A 17715-nucleotide genomic window follows, 5' to 3' on the forward strand; every position below is an offset into this window, starting at 1 on the left:
GAACAATAGGTATATATATCTATAAGTACGAGGAAATTATTAGATTCACGGAAATACGGAAAACTTGAAAGAAGATAGCTCGATGACAAGAAAACCGATAGTTAAGGTCTCTTGTACAATCTTCGTATAATCTTATCGTACATCGAACAACGCGTGTCCTCGTATGCGATTCGCGATTCTCGATTCCGATTCTGGCAATGTTTGTCGAGCGGGCAACGTGGAGAACATCGTCGGATTCCAATGTCCTCGAGCTCCTCACCGATCTGAATGGCAATGTGGCGTGTTACATTGGCGACTCGACAAGGATCTTTTACGATGCCCGAGTCCGAATCGACTTGTTTAAACGGCGGAAAAGTTTCGAAGCTCACAGATATAACGATATAATACCAGTTGGTGGTGCGACAGCAATGGAATAATGTCTCTTAATGGCACGACGAAATGGGAACAGCGGTAAGTGTGACATTTCGAGCAAAACGGTTCCACTTCTAAACGAAGTCCGAACTTTCTTGCGGAACTTATGTATATAATGTGGTCGGGCTCGTTAAAATGCCATCTGAATTCTCCTATACACGGAAACATGATTGTCCAAAGTCCGCTGCGTTTTATATACCGCAATTATCGTGTTCGATAATTTCTTCCTTGACAAAATTACATTTCGAGTCAGGATAAAATTAATAAATGATGTATTGGTAAAATTGATTCATCTAAAATTAATCTACCATTATAATATTTAATTTTAATTAATGGCACTGAATATATATTGAAATGTGACCAACATTTGCAATGTGTTTTTATATGTATCGATTAAAATGATTAAATACATCGATCGATCATTAAATCTCCCTAACAAGTCCAAATCCGTGTCGACGTTACGTTATAACCCAAGCGCAAGAATGGATACGGATAGCCAGCGGATACCATTTTCCCTCCATTTCGGCCAATTACGCGCATCCAATTATCGAGGCACCAGCCGTGGGTTTGAGTTGAGGCCGGATCGTTATTCTCGCGTACATGCGAAACACGTTTCAGATATCGCCGCCGCGTGCTTTTCATTCTCCGTTCCGCCACGACCGCCCGGAAACGATGTCATACGTCATTGCCGGTTTCATTGTGATTCGCGGATAGCCGTACACTACCTCGAGAGCGCGAATTCCACCGTACTCGATTGCGCTTCGGTTCTCCGGCATTCCAATTCCGTCGTACTTTTACTGGCATTGATTAGTGAGTCCGGCATCCATAAATTTCAGGAAGTATATGAAGATCCATCGGACGCATACAGGGGCACGATTAAAGGATCGCGGCGAGGGTTGCGCTAGACGAGATTTTGGCGTACCTTTAGGTGACATTATGCTCGGAGAATGAGAATTTTTAATTATATCGTTCTCTATGCAAATCCGGTTGAATTATAATGGCGCGGACATCACACGGATACATATTTTTGCATTAAATACGTTGGCGAATAAGCTACAATGATGCGTTAATTCCGCTGACGACGGGTTGATAAATCTCGTGAAAAGTACGGAAGAGCGCGCATACGCGCACACCGGCGCTGTCCATATTTTTAACATTTCTGAAGTTGCGGCGGAAAGTTGCACAGGCATGCAAAAGGGAAGTTAACTGCTACTTTGTAACGCGGAGTTCGAAATCCCCTCCGGGATGACGGAGTCCTTCGAATTTGCATGAAAAAGGAACGGGCCCCTTCCAGCAACTGGTATATAAGCTACTTCCAAATGAATGCAAATTCTTCTTCGAAAGCTCTCTCGATGAGGGTCTAGGAATTTGCTTACGTAAATACGATGTTATTGTGCGACGAAATATTGCTTCGTCGCCACCTTTGGCGGAAGCTGCGCGAAACGCATTAAATATTTAAGATATTCATGTTTACGATCTTCATTTTCTGCGTCGCATTGCTTTAGCTTTCAGACTTTAAAGTAACATGGTGGAAATACGATCACCATGCATTTGCTTCGGACAACATATATATAACGCTATATTTTTTTAATTAATTGAGTCTATTAATATTTATCGAGAATTTTTATATAAATGCGAAATGTATCATATAGAAAAATGTACAATGTGATGTACATATAATAGGTGCACTGTGAAACGATGTAAGATAATTGATTACGTATACCTTCCCAGATTAGCCGATAATTGCCTGACACAGAGAGTACAAAAACAATTACTGGTTCAGATTAAGTATATATATGTGTGTATATGTATGTGTACAAGATCTCTAAAGCGCAATGATATGGTAACATGTAAAGAGATAATAAGCGAGAGATAATAAACGAGAGATTAGCCTACGTGCGATGTATCGGGTGTCGATTGATCGAATCGGCTCCTAGATTACTATCGAAAAATAAAGCAAAAAATAAATAATTTTGCGCACAATTATTGTCTCCAAACGAAGAAATATTATATCTCAATTTTATATACGTAATGTGAGTCTAAATAATTGTTGGAAAAATAGTTGCAAATATGTTATTTAAAAATGTATAAAATAATTATAATATTATAAATGTTTACTCTTTTTGTTCCGTAAGAAAATTACCAAATAACCTGATGAAAATTGCCCAATAACCCGATGAAACGTTCAGAAATCTCGGATAACATCGACATCCTGCCGATTTAATAAATGCTCTAAATTGATTTCGTGCGAGGAAGTCACAGGAAGAAAATTGGGGAGGTTGAATTTCTCCATGTCTACATCATTTCACTATCAATTTAGGAATTGAGGTTCTCGATGACACTTCTGGTCCCTTTCCATTTCTTATGAACAAAATAGTCAAGGACGATATTGGCCCAATTCGCAAATGGCCAACCCTTGCGAAGGAAATGGATCTTGGCATGAGACTACGCTAGAATCGAATCAGACCTAATCCAGCTGACCACGTCGATTTTATCCTCTGACCACCGGAGTAATTCGATGCCTCGAAATCGAAACTATTCAGTTTCACATTTGTATCACACGCTTAATCATTTAGTCTTATAATTTGTCGAATTTTATAATATTTAATTTATTTAATTTTTCATTAATTTACATATTTCTAAACATATTTATAAGAAATTAATTAAATAAAAGAAGATGGGAAAATAGGAATATTATGAAATTATAAACTCACATTTTTAGTAGAAATTTTAAAACATCTAATAAAAGGATATATTAAGATTATTTATTTAAGATTTATTTAAAATTTATCTTATTTTTTGCACTTGAAATTATATTAAATTTAACTCATATACATGTATTATTTTAGAAGTACAAAATACTTGAAATATCTATCACTCTCAATATATGTATTGTACATCAATCATCATTTCTTATCTCCAAGAATAAAATTTAAAATCAATATAATTTGATTATTTAAAAAAAAAAAAAAAAAAAAAAAAAAAAAAAAAAAAAAAAAAAAAAAAAAAAAAAAAAAAATAAAATTGTAAATTTAGAGATTCAGAAATCCTGGTAAAGATTTCAATTCATTATTTGCTATTTTGAGAATTTAGTTTCAATCATTTTAATTCTACTTCAAGCTTATTTAAAAGACTACATAGAAGCTGCTCGAATAATTTTCAAAATCTCGCGTGACATAGAACAATCGGAATAATAGACGAGATGTAAGCTATGATGCCGGCAACGTGGTCGTCGTCGCTACCCTCCTGTCCACTCGTGTTTTACTATTTGCGAGTGTTGAACCTCGCTAAGCTCCGTAGATAACGTTTTGCCCTTCGTACATTGTTCTAGGAGTTTAAACAGATTATGCCCCAGCGATGGTTAAACGTAAATTGCTGCCCCAACTCTATCCCTGTTCTCATCGAAGACCAGGCGATCTTACCTCGTTTTTTTAACATATCCATTCAAGTTACTAGAGAGAAAGTAAAAACGAAATATAAACTACGCTCCATTCACAGATTTAAGAAAAATTAATTCATATTTTAAATATCACATTATAATGTTATCTACTTACTTAAAAAAAGTACCACATTACAACACAAAGATTAATTTAACATTTTTCTCGCTCTTTATCATGAAACAATGAATGATAAAGAAATGATTAAGAATGTGATAAATTGATATAAAATTGATTTAACTTCTTATAAAGTTTAGTATTAAGATTTAATTTAAAAGTTAAGAGTTCTTTTCTGTTCTTTTCTGTTTTACTTCTACATAAATAATTCTTCTTATCAATAAATAAAATAATAAACGATTATAAGATACAATCTCGAATGTATCGCAGGATTAAACATATCTATATATGTTTATACATTCTATATATGTCTACCTCTATAGGTAGAATTTAGCTATTTCAAGTGTTTTCTAATTTACTATAATTTCGGTAGATTATCGAAAGCATCGAGGGGAAAGCTAGTTGTGCATCTGTGGATGTACACGATGACTAGTCACGTTCGAAATGCGAATCCGTCACGTGCCGACGATCACTAACGGAAGATTCCCGATTCCGATAACGCATTGCATTTGCTTACCACGACCATATCCTTCCCGAGGGAATGATGTCTGCGGGTCGAAAAGGCTACTGAGAGGGTCGTGTTTTTGGCGGTCCCGTTGCGGTAAAAGAGAGGCAATCTGTTCCGCCTCAAGTGTACGACATTACGGAGTAGTCGGTGATGAATATTGACAACCAATAAACCATTTTGTAAGGACGGACCTATTAGGGAACCCACTGCTATTACGAGGAATCTCTTTACTGCGCCGATTCTCTTCGAATAAATCATCCTCGCTATTCGTATTTCTATTGGTGTCGGAATGTCGAAGCAAATGCGCCGATAGATTCATGAGAAAACATAATTCACTCAGTAAACGATTATCGCGGTATTCACAATCTCGAGGAAAACATGAAAGTTCCATGCCCCATTCTTCCCAATTCTTACTCTTTACAGTAATTCTGCGATTCGAATTCGCAACAAATAATTGAACGAATTATGAATGAGTTTATTAAGTGACGTTCGAATTATTCGAGTTGCATGGAAAAAGAAATATATATTTATTGTTCTGTTTTCTTCTTGAAATTTTTAATTTGAATTTATTTTTGACGCTCAGAATTCACTGTTGAATATTTTAAGGGAAGCGTACAACAAAGCTCCTCGGTGCAAGACGGGAAAAAAGAGCGCGCGACATAGTTCTTTAATCTTCTTGACGTCTTGCTTACCACAGTCATAATGACGCCCGCTATTACGAACATTGCATTTGCAGCCCTAAGAGGAAGCTCTCGGTGCGCTGTCTGTTTAACAGCCCTGTTATTCCACCACGCGCGCGACGACGGTCTACGTGAAAGGCAGGGAAAGAGATAGGCGGTGACGCTACAAAATACAACGTAATAATGGAAGAAGAGCCGTTACTATATTGTAATACTTAATGAAGCTCTCGTCTCGAGTGACTCAATATCGCAGCTTGCGGAAATGATAACGTAGAGCGGAAGTTGAACTGACGCACAACCGACGCACGGAATTACAACGACAAGAGAGGCCATACATTTTATATTACTCGGTTTACGATTGCCCGAGATTAACGTTATAGCATTTCGTTTCTGTCGGGCTTTACTGCGATGCAAGTAATACCATGAAATGTCGTTTGCGTCCGTGAAGGAAAAAAGAAAGAGAGAAAAGCCGGAAGAGAGAGAGAGGGAAAACTGGCACGCGTCAGCTTTCGCATATGTTAGATTCAATTTTCCTACAACGATCCGGATAACCGGAAATAAGAAAAAGTATGATCCATTTTGAATGACGTATCTCGCCAAGAATCCATCGTGAAATCGAAAGATTAATATATTATTTTTGCGATGATGTAACGCGTATATAAATTTCATATGAATTCTTAGCGATTCTTTCTTTCTCCGCTTTACAAACCACTGCGATACCACAATATCATGTATACCATGATGTATACCATTGCTTTATGCATTCTATTACATTTCTCTGTCCATTGTCTGTTTTTCTTCAAAGTCGCTGTGCTATCAGTCTTTTCGAATGCTACATTGTACCAAAAGTTATCTTTCAATTTTAATATAAGAATGGAAAAAAGATTAAATTGAATATATGTATTTCATTTAAAATGTTGTAAATTCTCACAAACATTTGTTATATAAACTAAAAAATAATTAACAAAATCGATGAATGTTACGATTATTTAATATCAAATTTAATAATGTCAATCTTGTCTGCAATGTAATCATATGTATCAACAAACATTGTTACGAGTAATAACGATATTGAACTATTTTTAGCGAAAATACAGTACAAAAAGTGGAAAATGCATGATATTCGAGTAATTGATAAGAAAAAATATTGGAATATACATATAGAGGAAATCATTATGTGCGCATTATAATAAGCTATATTTTTACGGCTTCCATCGGAAAATGTTGCGATTCACAAAAAATTGAAAAAAAAACAAAGAATCTTTTCAAAGCATCTGATTCAGAATCCTTAGTCACGGTAATAACTAAGAAACCATAATACAATATAATCACATTATCATGACATATAAGTTTCTATAGGAATTATTTCCTTCTTGATTATGCATTGTTCCAATATCAACAATATGAGATTTAATCATAATGCATTAATAAAATTCAATGAGCCCATTATCATTGCCCAATCGTATCAATAATCTCGAATTTGTTATTTCATATTTTATTGATATTTTCGATCTTAATATAGATATTGCAAACTTTACTCGAAATAAAAAAATGGTTCAATCATTTTATGTAAAAACTAGACTTTCTTACGATGCGAAGAGAAGAAAAAACTCAACTTCACGTATGTTAAAAAAGCATTTCATATTGTTAAAACTATATGATGCACATAAAAGATAAGAGAAAAGAGAATGTGTGTGAAAAATGGAAACATGAGTTTCTCAAAGCATTTTTTATAATTATGCCCCACACACACACACGCACGCACATGTACATACATACTAGATATTATGTTATAATACTATCCGAAAGAATATTAATTCAAACAAACATTTGAATGGAAATTGGCTTGAACAGAAAACATACAAAGCAAATAAATAAATATAATAATTTATGCATATAATTTATACATTTAAAAATAATATTTGTGTGTAATTTTAACTTTTTATTATTTTTTTTCAGACTACACATTTCTGTCAACTTACCGTATCTACTTTAGAAATAGGATCATTCTTTCTGGCACTGTTCCTATACAAGCTCCGGGCAAATCGTTTTTAGCGGGTATCATAGCTTATCTTACGTCTCAGATGTCATCTTCGTGCCGTACAAAGGCAAGTAATTGAACTCTTTTGCATTGAAACTTAGGAAGTTAAAGGCCTCGGGGTGTCGCTTGAAATTGAATTGGCTCGAGCGAATAAAGCCATTTAGTCTTGTCCGCTGCACAAGAGAATTAAAAGTACAAGTACATGTCGTAAATTAAATTCTTTGAATAATATCGATTCTCAATGATAAATCTTTCATATAATATTTAATATTGTTTTTTAATTGTATGTTGCAAATCACAAGAAAAGAAGCATTTTTCTTAATGAAAATTTTGTACAATGGCAAAAAAATAATAAAAATATAATATAAATAATATAAATAAATAATCTATAAATAATAGAGATAAAAAAATAAGGCGATATTAAATATTATAATACAGATAAAAATACATCGCATAATGTAAATAAAAAGTAATGCTTAATATTCAAGATGTGACAATTCTATTTATAAATAGCATAAATTGACGCTTACGAACTTTGTCAACGTGTTGCAATATCAAGTCTCTATGAAGAGAAATTCCTTCACACATTTACACACATAAGGAAGCGATTTATTGTTACGGCGATACGTCAATCAGGCAACTATAGCACGCTCGACTTTGGAACCGTAAACTAATTACGACGACGTAATTAAGTAATTAACTATCTAGCACGGAGAAGGTTGCAAAGCTTCTCGTTCCATAACTCAGTCGAGCTATATGTGTGCACGCACATTTAAAGCTGATGCAGTTTGTGAGAGTTATTTTAGAGTTATGTAATTAACTAGTGCACTATTCATATATTTAATTACGATATTTTTAGTGAATTAATTAATTAGGACCACCTAATTAATAAATTCCATGTGAAATACAATTACATGTATAAATAATTTGTCAATGCACATTATTTGTAACTATGGATGGGCAACTAAATTTCTAATAATTAATAGAAAAGTTCAACAACTTTCGGAAAATTGTGCGCATATCTCTCTAGATTTTAGAAAATAGCGTCCGCTATTAAACTTAGCTGATTTATATTTCAAGACGAATTATATTTTTCTCGATAACCCATTATGCCGCGGCGCTTAATTAGCCATACTAAACAAGGGAGTCCATAGCAGCGTAACGATTAGCACGTAATAATTGAACGTTGATAATGAGAGTTTCGACGAGAAAATCGAACCATGCCGAATCAAAAATTAATACTCTCAAGCTCTACCGGGTATTCGTCTATCAGGGTCAATGAAAATTAAGCATATCCACATAGTCGCAATAAAGCGTTCAAATCTGCAAAGTATCACGCTCTCTTGTGCATATGTACTCGGGTACGCGGGCGCACCGACAAAAGCGTTCTTTAATATACGCGCACCATCGAGTGGGCGAGTTTACAGCGCTTGCTCACGGCACGCTTCTGGCACGAGAGAGTCACGAAACGCTCCAGATGAATCACTGCACGGCACGAAGTAGTGATATAGAGTCAGCTAACGCGCCCCGAGAATCCAATGACGCGTCCATGCGGAAGCGAATTATCTTTTCTACCACCTGTACCTCGCACCTGATTAATTCGCTGTTCCTCGATCACGGGGCCACGCTTTATCAAACGACGAAAATTTAATGGCGCGCGTCCATTCGATTGTACGATTAATCGAGGGGAAGTATTACAATCTTTACTACGTCGGAAATGTGTTTCATGAGCCAAATGAGCGCGAGACAATGTATAGAGTGTCTAGAACAGGCTTTAATATATCCGAACACGGATAAGCTATCTATATATTAAAGGTTTCTTACGGAAACTGCGAAAAGTAAAATGATTCTGAATAAGACTTCGATTTATAGGAATCCTATAACGTGATGAAAATATCTTATAAAACATTCGCCAAATGTTTACATGTGACTATTACTCGTTTGATTTTAATACAATAGAATTGATAAGCAATATTGCACTTATATATATTTATAAGATGCAATTATTAGATTTCCTAAAAGCTTAAAATGCAAATTTGTTTTCTCTTTTCTAAATTTGTGAAAATCTCCTTGTCTGTATATAACGTAGCTTATATACATAAAGTCAAAGATCTAATAAACGAAAGTAGGACGTTCCTCGTCCAAGTTCCTCGTCTCGATCAGGATCATTGAAAGGATATTCACAGATACATAAAATCGTACATTCTTGTCGCATTTGAAACTAAAATATCCCACCTCGCAAATATAGCTTGTCGTATCCTCGGATATACTTGAACTAAACAGTTCATGAAATTGTCCTGCCCAAATAATTCAAATAAAACGAGAGAACTTCTCTCTATCCGCCATGAACGAAGAATGCCAGAAGGAAACGCGAGGCACTTAAATGTGGAAATGCTCACTTTTGAAGTGGAAGTACAGTCGGATGCGATATTTCTTTCTTGAACTCATACCGAAACACGACTACATCGTCAGAGCATCAAAAGCCTCGCATAAACGTTTAAAGATCTATATGATTTTTTTTTGTTCATATACCAATTATATAACATGCGATATTATATCGATAGTATTTCGATATTATTATATTCATGAGTTGCAAAACTTAAGCTTTTTTGATAAAAATTCTATGTGTGACAGTTTGTTTAAAATAAAGCATCAACATTTCATCATCATTAAAACTATTATAAAATTTTTTATCTTTTTGCATTCATGAATAATATTAGATGACTTTTAATATATAAAATCGCATAATTGTTACACGGGAACTTAGAATATGTAAGATGTAATTAGATAATTGATTTTATACATGGAAATTGAGGAATTTGCATATTCGTGTCTTGTAAAGGTGTGAATATGGAGAAATATAATAATATCATCATATCAAGATTTTAATCATATTACAACTTTGCAGTGTATTTCCTCAGTTTAAAGATAGATACATGCATTTGAACTTTCTTGCAAAGAAACAGTGATAGCACGATATCCCAATATCTGATTCAATGACGAGAGTTAGAGCTACAAGACTAAATGAAATATCACGGTCGACATAATCGAATGCGAGGCGTACGTGCTGCGCAACGCAAAGCTATATCACACGTCTAAATTAGAGTTTGCAACGCAATCATTCATGCGTGTCAGTAATGTCGCGAAACGAGATTCCACCATGCACGCGTGTGTGTCCAGTTAAGTAATTTAATAATAATTATTCTCTCACACATACATATGTACACACAGAAATCGCAAAATGCGGCCCATCGCCACTGTCGACCGACTCATAAATCACTGGCTAACGCTTAGCGGACTTAGTCGCTGATCGTGATTTAACTAGCAATGTCAGTAAAATGCTAACAACTGCACAAAAGAGTCGATAAAGGGGAGCATTTGTGAATAAATTGATCGAGTCTTATTTATATGAGATAGCATTTTAATTGATATCATTTAATCTCCTTAAATGACTATTTAAATATAAAAAGCATAATAAGAGAGAAGAGGAGCGATATCCCTTTAGAGTTCGCAGATCGTGTTTCGATATGATTTATCAATATTAAATCTACTAAATTGACGCAACTAAATTTAAATAGTGTTTTAAAGTCCCTGATAATCGCGGAAAAATCAGTAGATATCCGTTTTTATAATTTTATTGTTAAATTCAATTACATGGCACTCGCTGTTTTTGGTCGGATGTGATAAGATGAGGAACGATCTTCGAGGAAACGATATGAATTCTAACTTGCAGTGAACGCGATTATATCGATCGTCATTATACAGGCACGAAGGGTTCGGTGAGCGGGAGCGTGTGGGTATATATAATGTGTATTATCAAAGTACACCAGGGATGCGTTGGCAAATCCGTTAGAGAAGAACATAATAGAGCCACGAATATTCCGTCACGCTGAGAAGATTTCTCTTAACGAAATTGACGTAAACAAAGCGATATAACGTAAATGTGAGAGTATCGTATTAATTAAAAAATAAATATGAATTTAATACTAATGGAATTTTTAATAATCGCTCTTGAACACATCGAATTTCAATATATTACAATTTAATAAATCAAATTGACCTACTTTTTCCAATTTTAATCAAAAGCGATCATTATCTCGCGCATTTCGCGAATTTTGCGACGCGCGAACAGCTTTTCATAAATACCAAGTCATGAATTAGAACATTTTATTTTTTTTAACGTAAACTCGATAAACGAGTGCTGAGTATTATTGGACACCTGTACACTCTCTCAACCTCAACGGTAATAAGGGGTTATTTGATTTTATCCACTCTTTGTGCTTTATCGAACTATACTCTAGTCGAGCGTATTCTACGGTCAGTTTCTATTTGCGGCCGTAATAATCTAACATAGTCGCCAACTCTCTCGTAAAGTTCGCTCTCTCGCAAACGTGGAAACGAATCGCTCGGCGAGCTTTCTGCGTTATTCATTCGACGCCGCCGCCGGGGCAAAGACTCACGCTCGACCGCACTCGTAAATTATTTCCGGGCGAAACGAAGTAGCTGAAATACGTACAACCTGCATGAAATCCCATTTTTCCTATCAAATACGTGCCCACGCGATTCTTCGGACTGCAAATAACCGCGGGTAACTACTTTCCAAATACTCCTTTTGCGATAAGGCACGCCGTTCGCACAGCTGATAGCATCTCAATTAGCACCTGTCGCGTCAAAAGCGTCGGCGGAGCGATCAAACGGAGAATTAAATACTAGAAGAACGATCGAGTTGATGCCATCTACGATATGCCATGTATGTTGAGTACAAGATTATCCGCGTTTCGCGAAGGTAGCTTGCGCGATGATATCGATAGTGAAGCGTATATGCGAACGTGGCAAAATATACGTGGATGGCCGCTTCGAGGAGACATCCGGAAATCTCTCGGAAACTTTAGAACGATCCGAGTGTGCGGAAGGCATCGGGTCAACTGCCACAAATGCACTCTGGACTTTTGGGGTCGTCTCGGTGCGTTTTCATCCGAGAACTCGAATCCTCAAAGCGACATACAGTGAACGCCGTCAGAGTTTCGCGTCAATAAAGAAACTGGAACGAAAAGAGACGCGTCGTCTAGAAAGGATAGAGAATGAAACACACATGCACTCGAAAGGGATGAGACGACACGCGATTGCCCAAAGCTTTTCACTCGTATACCGGTAACAGTAAAACTCGAAGCATGATCGCTCGCGCACAGAAAGAATTATCGGAACGATCGATGGACAAAGGAAATCCAGCATACTCCAGTTCGACTTTCTTATCGTTTTCGACAAGTTCTTTTCATCGTAGACAATAAAATGTTAGAATAGATTATTAAATAAGATATATAAAAGTACTCGTATTTGCTTCCACACACATATACATACACGGACAATATACATATATGGTATACATATATATGTTTCGAAAAAGGGAGGCAACCCCTCGTGGATATGTAGAGATTGTAAAAATAATCCTATTAATTCCTATAAAATTTTTTTCTATGAATCTTTTATCACTTTATTGTTATCATCTTTTAATTTCTTTTAATCAAATATATTTTTTTTGAAAATATTTTTGACAAAATAAAACAAGAATACTCTTTTTTATAAAAAGAGGTGGAAAATTTAAAAATTATATTTAACAAAAAATATATATATAATAAAAATATATATATAGTACATATAAAAACGCTACCGGCTTTAAAGTTTTAATACGTTAAAAGATTTATAGGTAGTCTGCTTTTAGCTTTGCAATATTGTACAAAAAAGAATCTATCACGCTATTAAATAAAAATCTTGACTGAACATAAAAATAATTATTACAAATTATTAAAATCCATAAAGTGATATAAAAATTATTTAAAAAACATGCTTCTCAAATTTTAACTTTAAAGAAAAATATCTCGATAGAGATGCGTCGTAGAAAAAAATTTTATAGGAACTTATGAAGTTATTTTTATCTGCTCTACATGCCCACGAGGGATCGCTCATCTTTATCGAAATACCTCGCATATATATACATGTATATACGTTTTGCATGGAATAAGGAATGAAAGTACAATGTATCAACCATCTTAATAGACAACTCTCTCGCCTTAAACGGCTAACGCATAAATCTTCGCTTATCCTTTTAACTGCGTGTCAACGTAAATGGCGCATTTTCGCACGTGCATAAATTACTCCTCCACTCGAATCGCTTAGCGGCAACAATGAGAGATACCTGGTATCGCCCCGCGCGCGCGATATAAAGGCAAGCTTCGCGCGTCAGTGGCGATTTGGATCGTTAAAGGCTCGTCTTCCCGACGAGACGAATGCGGTTAGCGGCGCGCCGCGGCGCCGGCGTCCTCGCATCCGCCCAAGGATTATGGATGCGTTCCACTTCCGATAACGCGCGAAACGTGAAGGCGTTATGCTCTCGCCCCCTCCCCCCTTCCTCTCGTGCAGCACGTTCCGCAGCCGCACACCTCGTCGAAGTTGGCAACAGCATCTGGAGCGTTAAGGGTGGATGAGCGATGTGCCGGTGTCTTGCGGCGTGATGGATCGTCCAATACCAGCCAATATGCAGTATTGCACGTGGAGTGGCAAACTGGTATCCATGCATCAAATCGGCGGCAGAGCGGGCAAGGGGAGGACAACGGACGGACAGGGAGGACGGGCGAAGGGAGCGCAAGTTTTGTGTGCTCTACACGACACGCTGCTGCACACACTATCGTATGCTCGGTCGCCTCCATCGTGGTCAGAGAGAGGGTTCTTGCCGTTCTTCCTAGTACTACCATAAGGTGCATCTCCGATTGCAGGGATAGCTAGACATATATATATGTATGTATATATACGTATATATAGGTATCCCTGCAATATATATATATATATATATATATATATATACATATATATATATATATATATATATATATATGCACACATATACGCGATTTTCTCTCGGTAAGAACGTAGGATATACCGGTGCTGCGAGCTACGTGGTCGTGCCATGTGTTTGGAACGTCAGGCAACCAGACACGTTTCTCGAGACAAGTTTTTGCTGTCTTATTTTATCCGAATGTGCACCAAATTGTATTCACTTTTCTGTTTAACAGATTGTTCTAAAAGGTTAAAGTTCGACGAATAAAGAAAAAGAGGAGGAAAATGAGATAAAAGAACGCGATGATATCTAAAACAACGAGGAGTTTCATATTAAATAAATTTCCGTACGCAAGATGATGGAATATACGATTTCGTGCGACAATAATTCGATTTCCTGTCGCACGTTGTATCGAACCATTTCTGCAGTTGTCTTTAATGTCGCCGCACTTAACGTCGATCCCTTATCGAATTTCAACAAATTACTCTACAATACTGAACTCGATAAACGTGACGGGAAGAAATATTGGCTTACCGAAACGTCAGAGTGGTGAATGGTCGATAACTCTTATGACTATTGATGCTTTCCATCGGCGTGCCCCAGAAGTCATCGTTGAGCACGCTACTCCACGATGCCTCGCCGATCACGTCCCTGTTCCTCACCACCGCCGGTATATCATCGTGTACGAAGTCGCAGTCGAGTGCATTCAGGTAGCAACCAACCGCGACGAGGGCAACAGCCGCGTAGATGCACCATCCGGGTGGCTCGTTCGTCTCAGTCCCGTTGCATCCACCGCGCCCGCTTCTCTTGGTCGACGTTTGATAGAAGCAGGAGGAACCGTTATTCCGTCGCTTCATGTTATTCAGCGCTGCTTGATACCACGCACGAGACAAGCTCTCACGTTCGTTTGAATCGCGAAGCCCGGAGCGCGATCACTGTCATCAAATTGCGAACTGTGCGTTTTCCGACGCCGTTATCTCCTGCGCGGAATTTGATCGCACTGTCCCCTGTTACTACACCGATCGGAATCAGTTGACTCTCGCATTTCTAAGACGAGCGCACAGGGGAGAGTTTACACGGTCGAGAAGACGTGCTATGTCTCCTCGACGTTTAAGGGTCGCTACTAAGTGCCACTTCGATCGCGAATACCGGCACACATTTCACCGTACTTATTTTATCGATAATCTTGTGAGTAGATAAGTCGTAAAAGTCTAAGGATAACACATTGGCTTTCGAGTAAGCTCCCGATCGAGCCAAGGGGACATGATTCCTGCGTAACCCTCGTCGAAATACGACGCGATATCTTGCGGTGCTAGCCGGTGCCTCGCGTTGGATTCTCCCATTTAGATCGTCCTCAAACTATACCCCGAGCATTCGTTCGTCTCGCGGTGAGCTTGATAAATGACTGCGGGGGTTCATTATTTATCGGGTCGACCGACCCGAGACCGTGTCCTAGATGAAGGGTAGCGGTGGGTTTCGCGCGCGAACCTCTCGCTACACGACTCGAATAATAGCCCTTGTGCGTGGACTTTCCTCGGAAATTGTCCCCATGGGGAACCCAGGTGGATTCTTTTTACGTAACCGTGTAACAGCTCGTTACCACGCACGCGACTGGTATCGTGCCGATTCAGTCGCAAATCACTGATTCGTACGGTTCGTTACGGATTCTTCCGGCGGGGTGAAATGCGATATACTTATAGCTCACTTAGCGCGTGATTTAAGTGACATTAACGCGATGCTTCTGTAAGCTGCGGTTTCGTTTCGGAGTAAATCGCGATTCGATAGTTCGCATATTCACATATGCACATTGTTCGTCTACTCGGATCAATTCGTTTATAATTTCGATTACGCAAACACGCTCTTATCTTATATTTCACGTGTCCTTTTATCCAATATATAGCGTATCAATTATATCGTTTTTATCGTCCTAGTTTTGTTTCTCAAGCGTCTTACGAAAAGTCCAGATCGTTAATAGATGTTCTACTTTGTTGCAGCATCGAGAAAATTTCGTAGAATTATGGAGAGCAAGCTACAACGCCGAGAGGACGGCTGTATGACCCAGATATTCGTAGCGAGAACTCTTACGTCGCCACAATTTTACTGTGCATATAGATCTATACAAGCTCCTATCTCGCCGGGGGCACGGCTTGAAATCCTCCGCGGCAGCACCTTCATCTCCCGCCAACCCCCTGTTTCTCTCTCGCTATTGCTCGCTTTTCTATCCCCTTCCCGGCGCTGCTACCGCTCGGTCGCTTCTTTCTTGCTCCTTCGTCTTCCTTCGGCTTCACCTCTCGCGCCGTTGAATCCAATCTCTAGACAAGTATCGCGATAATTTTTCCCCCCGATTCCGCTTGGTTTGCAACCCAGAATCCCTGAGAAACTTCTGATGCCCCAACGATCTCACAGATTCTCCTCCTATTCGCTTCCGGTGAGATGACACTCGAGCGAAAAGTCGGGCATTCTCAAATGCTCCAGTGATAGTCTTTCAACGATTCATGCGACTTTTGACGAAGGAACGAGAAAATTTCACGGCATGGAAAATATGAACAACTTCCAATTATCAGTATTCGTTAGTTTCAATCTTATTCGAACTTACTGCAATAATCTATTTGAAATATGCAGCATCCTCATATGATTTATGATCTTTTCCTGCGTGAATGATCTATTTTTCCTAACTTTTAATCATCAAAAACGCTCAAATGCAATTGCAAAGGTAAAAAAGATATTTCCCTACTGATCGGTAGTATCGTCAAAAGTTGACGATGACGAATCAGCGCAGACACCTCCCAACGATCTGTCATCTGTTATCGCGCATTTTGCCGATCGACACGACGTGCAGATCGCTACGCACCGCACAACGTCATCGGAACGTCACAGATCACGACGATCGGCGTCGGCGTCGAGCTCGGACGGGTCGTCGCGACGACGATAAGCGCGAGACTAAGGGACGACGGCATCCGCCCGGTTATATACCCGACGCACTCTGACCCGCAAAGCCGCGCCCGCGCACGAGCCACCCCCGGGGCTTTCCCTCCTGCCTGCACTCTCGCGCGCCTTCCCTTTCTTCTTCTTTCCCGTTGGCCGGCACCTGCTCAACCTTGGACTCCACTGACGTCACGTTGTTTACCCTATGGTTCACCTGCCGAAATATCATCCTCAAAGGGGTTACGTTCAGTAAAGTAACGATGTAATAATTTGAAAAATGCTAATGAAATTAACAGTCGCTATAAATTCATTAAATATATATATGATATTTAATAATCATTAAGAAATGATAAAAAATGATAGTGATAATTAATAATATTATTGTAGAATTATCATTATATATGTTTTGTCTAATGGAGGAAGTTCCAATTACTCCACTTTATAGATTTACTTAGCGCTTTATTTGATCATTTTAACAAGTTAAATATTTAATTATTAATAAAGCTTCTAGAATTCATCGTGCTACGTCTCGCTTATATTATACAGTTAAAAGCACGTTGAATCTTACGAGCAAGATAACAAAGCATCGAGCAATTATTTATTACCTGTATTTCCTAGGATATCTCGAATCTAACAATACAACGAATCACGGTTCGCGAATCAATGAACGTAATGACGATACGAGCTCGTTACCGACGATGATGATACGATAACGAGCTCGTAGTGGCGAAGTGATGCTGCATGGTATGATTGAATTTGGCTAC

General features: G+C 37.9%; 1 protein-coding gene across 2 annotated transcripts in view; it reads right to left on the minus strand.

Annotated features, from left to right (window-relative positions):
• Nucleotides 1-16986, minus strand: part of LOC105257643 (transmembrane and TPR repeat-containing protein 1) — a 126313-nt gene extending 109327 nt beyond the window's left edge. For both annotated transcript variants that reach the window (XM_011268406.3, XM_025411383.1), the window contains exon 1: nucleotides 14561-16986. In XM_011268406.3, the coding sequence (XP_011266708.3) occupies nucleotides 14561-14883 (323 nt within the window). In that variant the 5' untranslated portion in view covers nucleotides 14884-16986. The remainder of the gene's footprint in view (nucleotides 1-14560) is intronic.
• Nucleotides 16987-17715: the final 729 nt, after the last annotated feature.

Source organism: Camponotus floridanus, unplaced genomic scaffold (assembly GCF_003227725.1).
Source record: "Camponotus floridanus strain SB8 unplaced genomic scaffold, Cflo_v7.5 scaffold4, whole genome shotgun sequence".
Lineage (NCBI taxonomy): Eukaryota > Metazoa > Arthropoda > Insecta > Hymenoptera > Formicidae > Camponotus > Camponotus floridanus.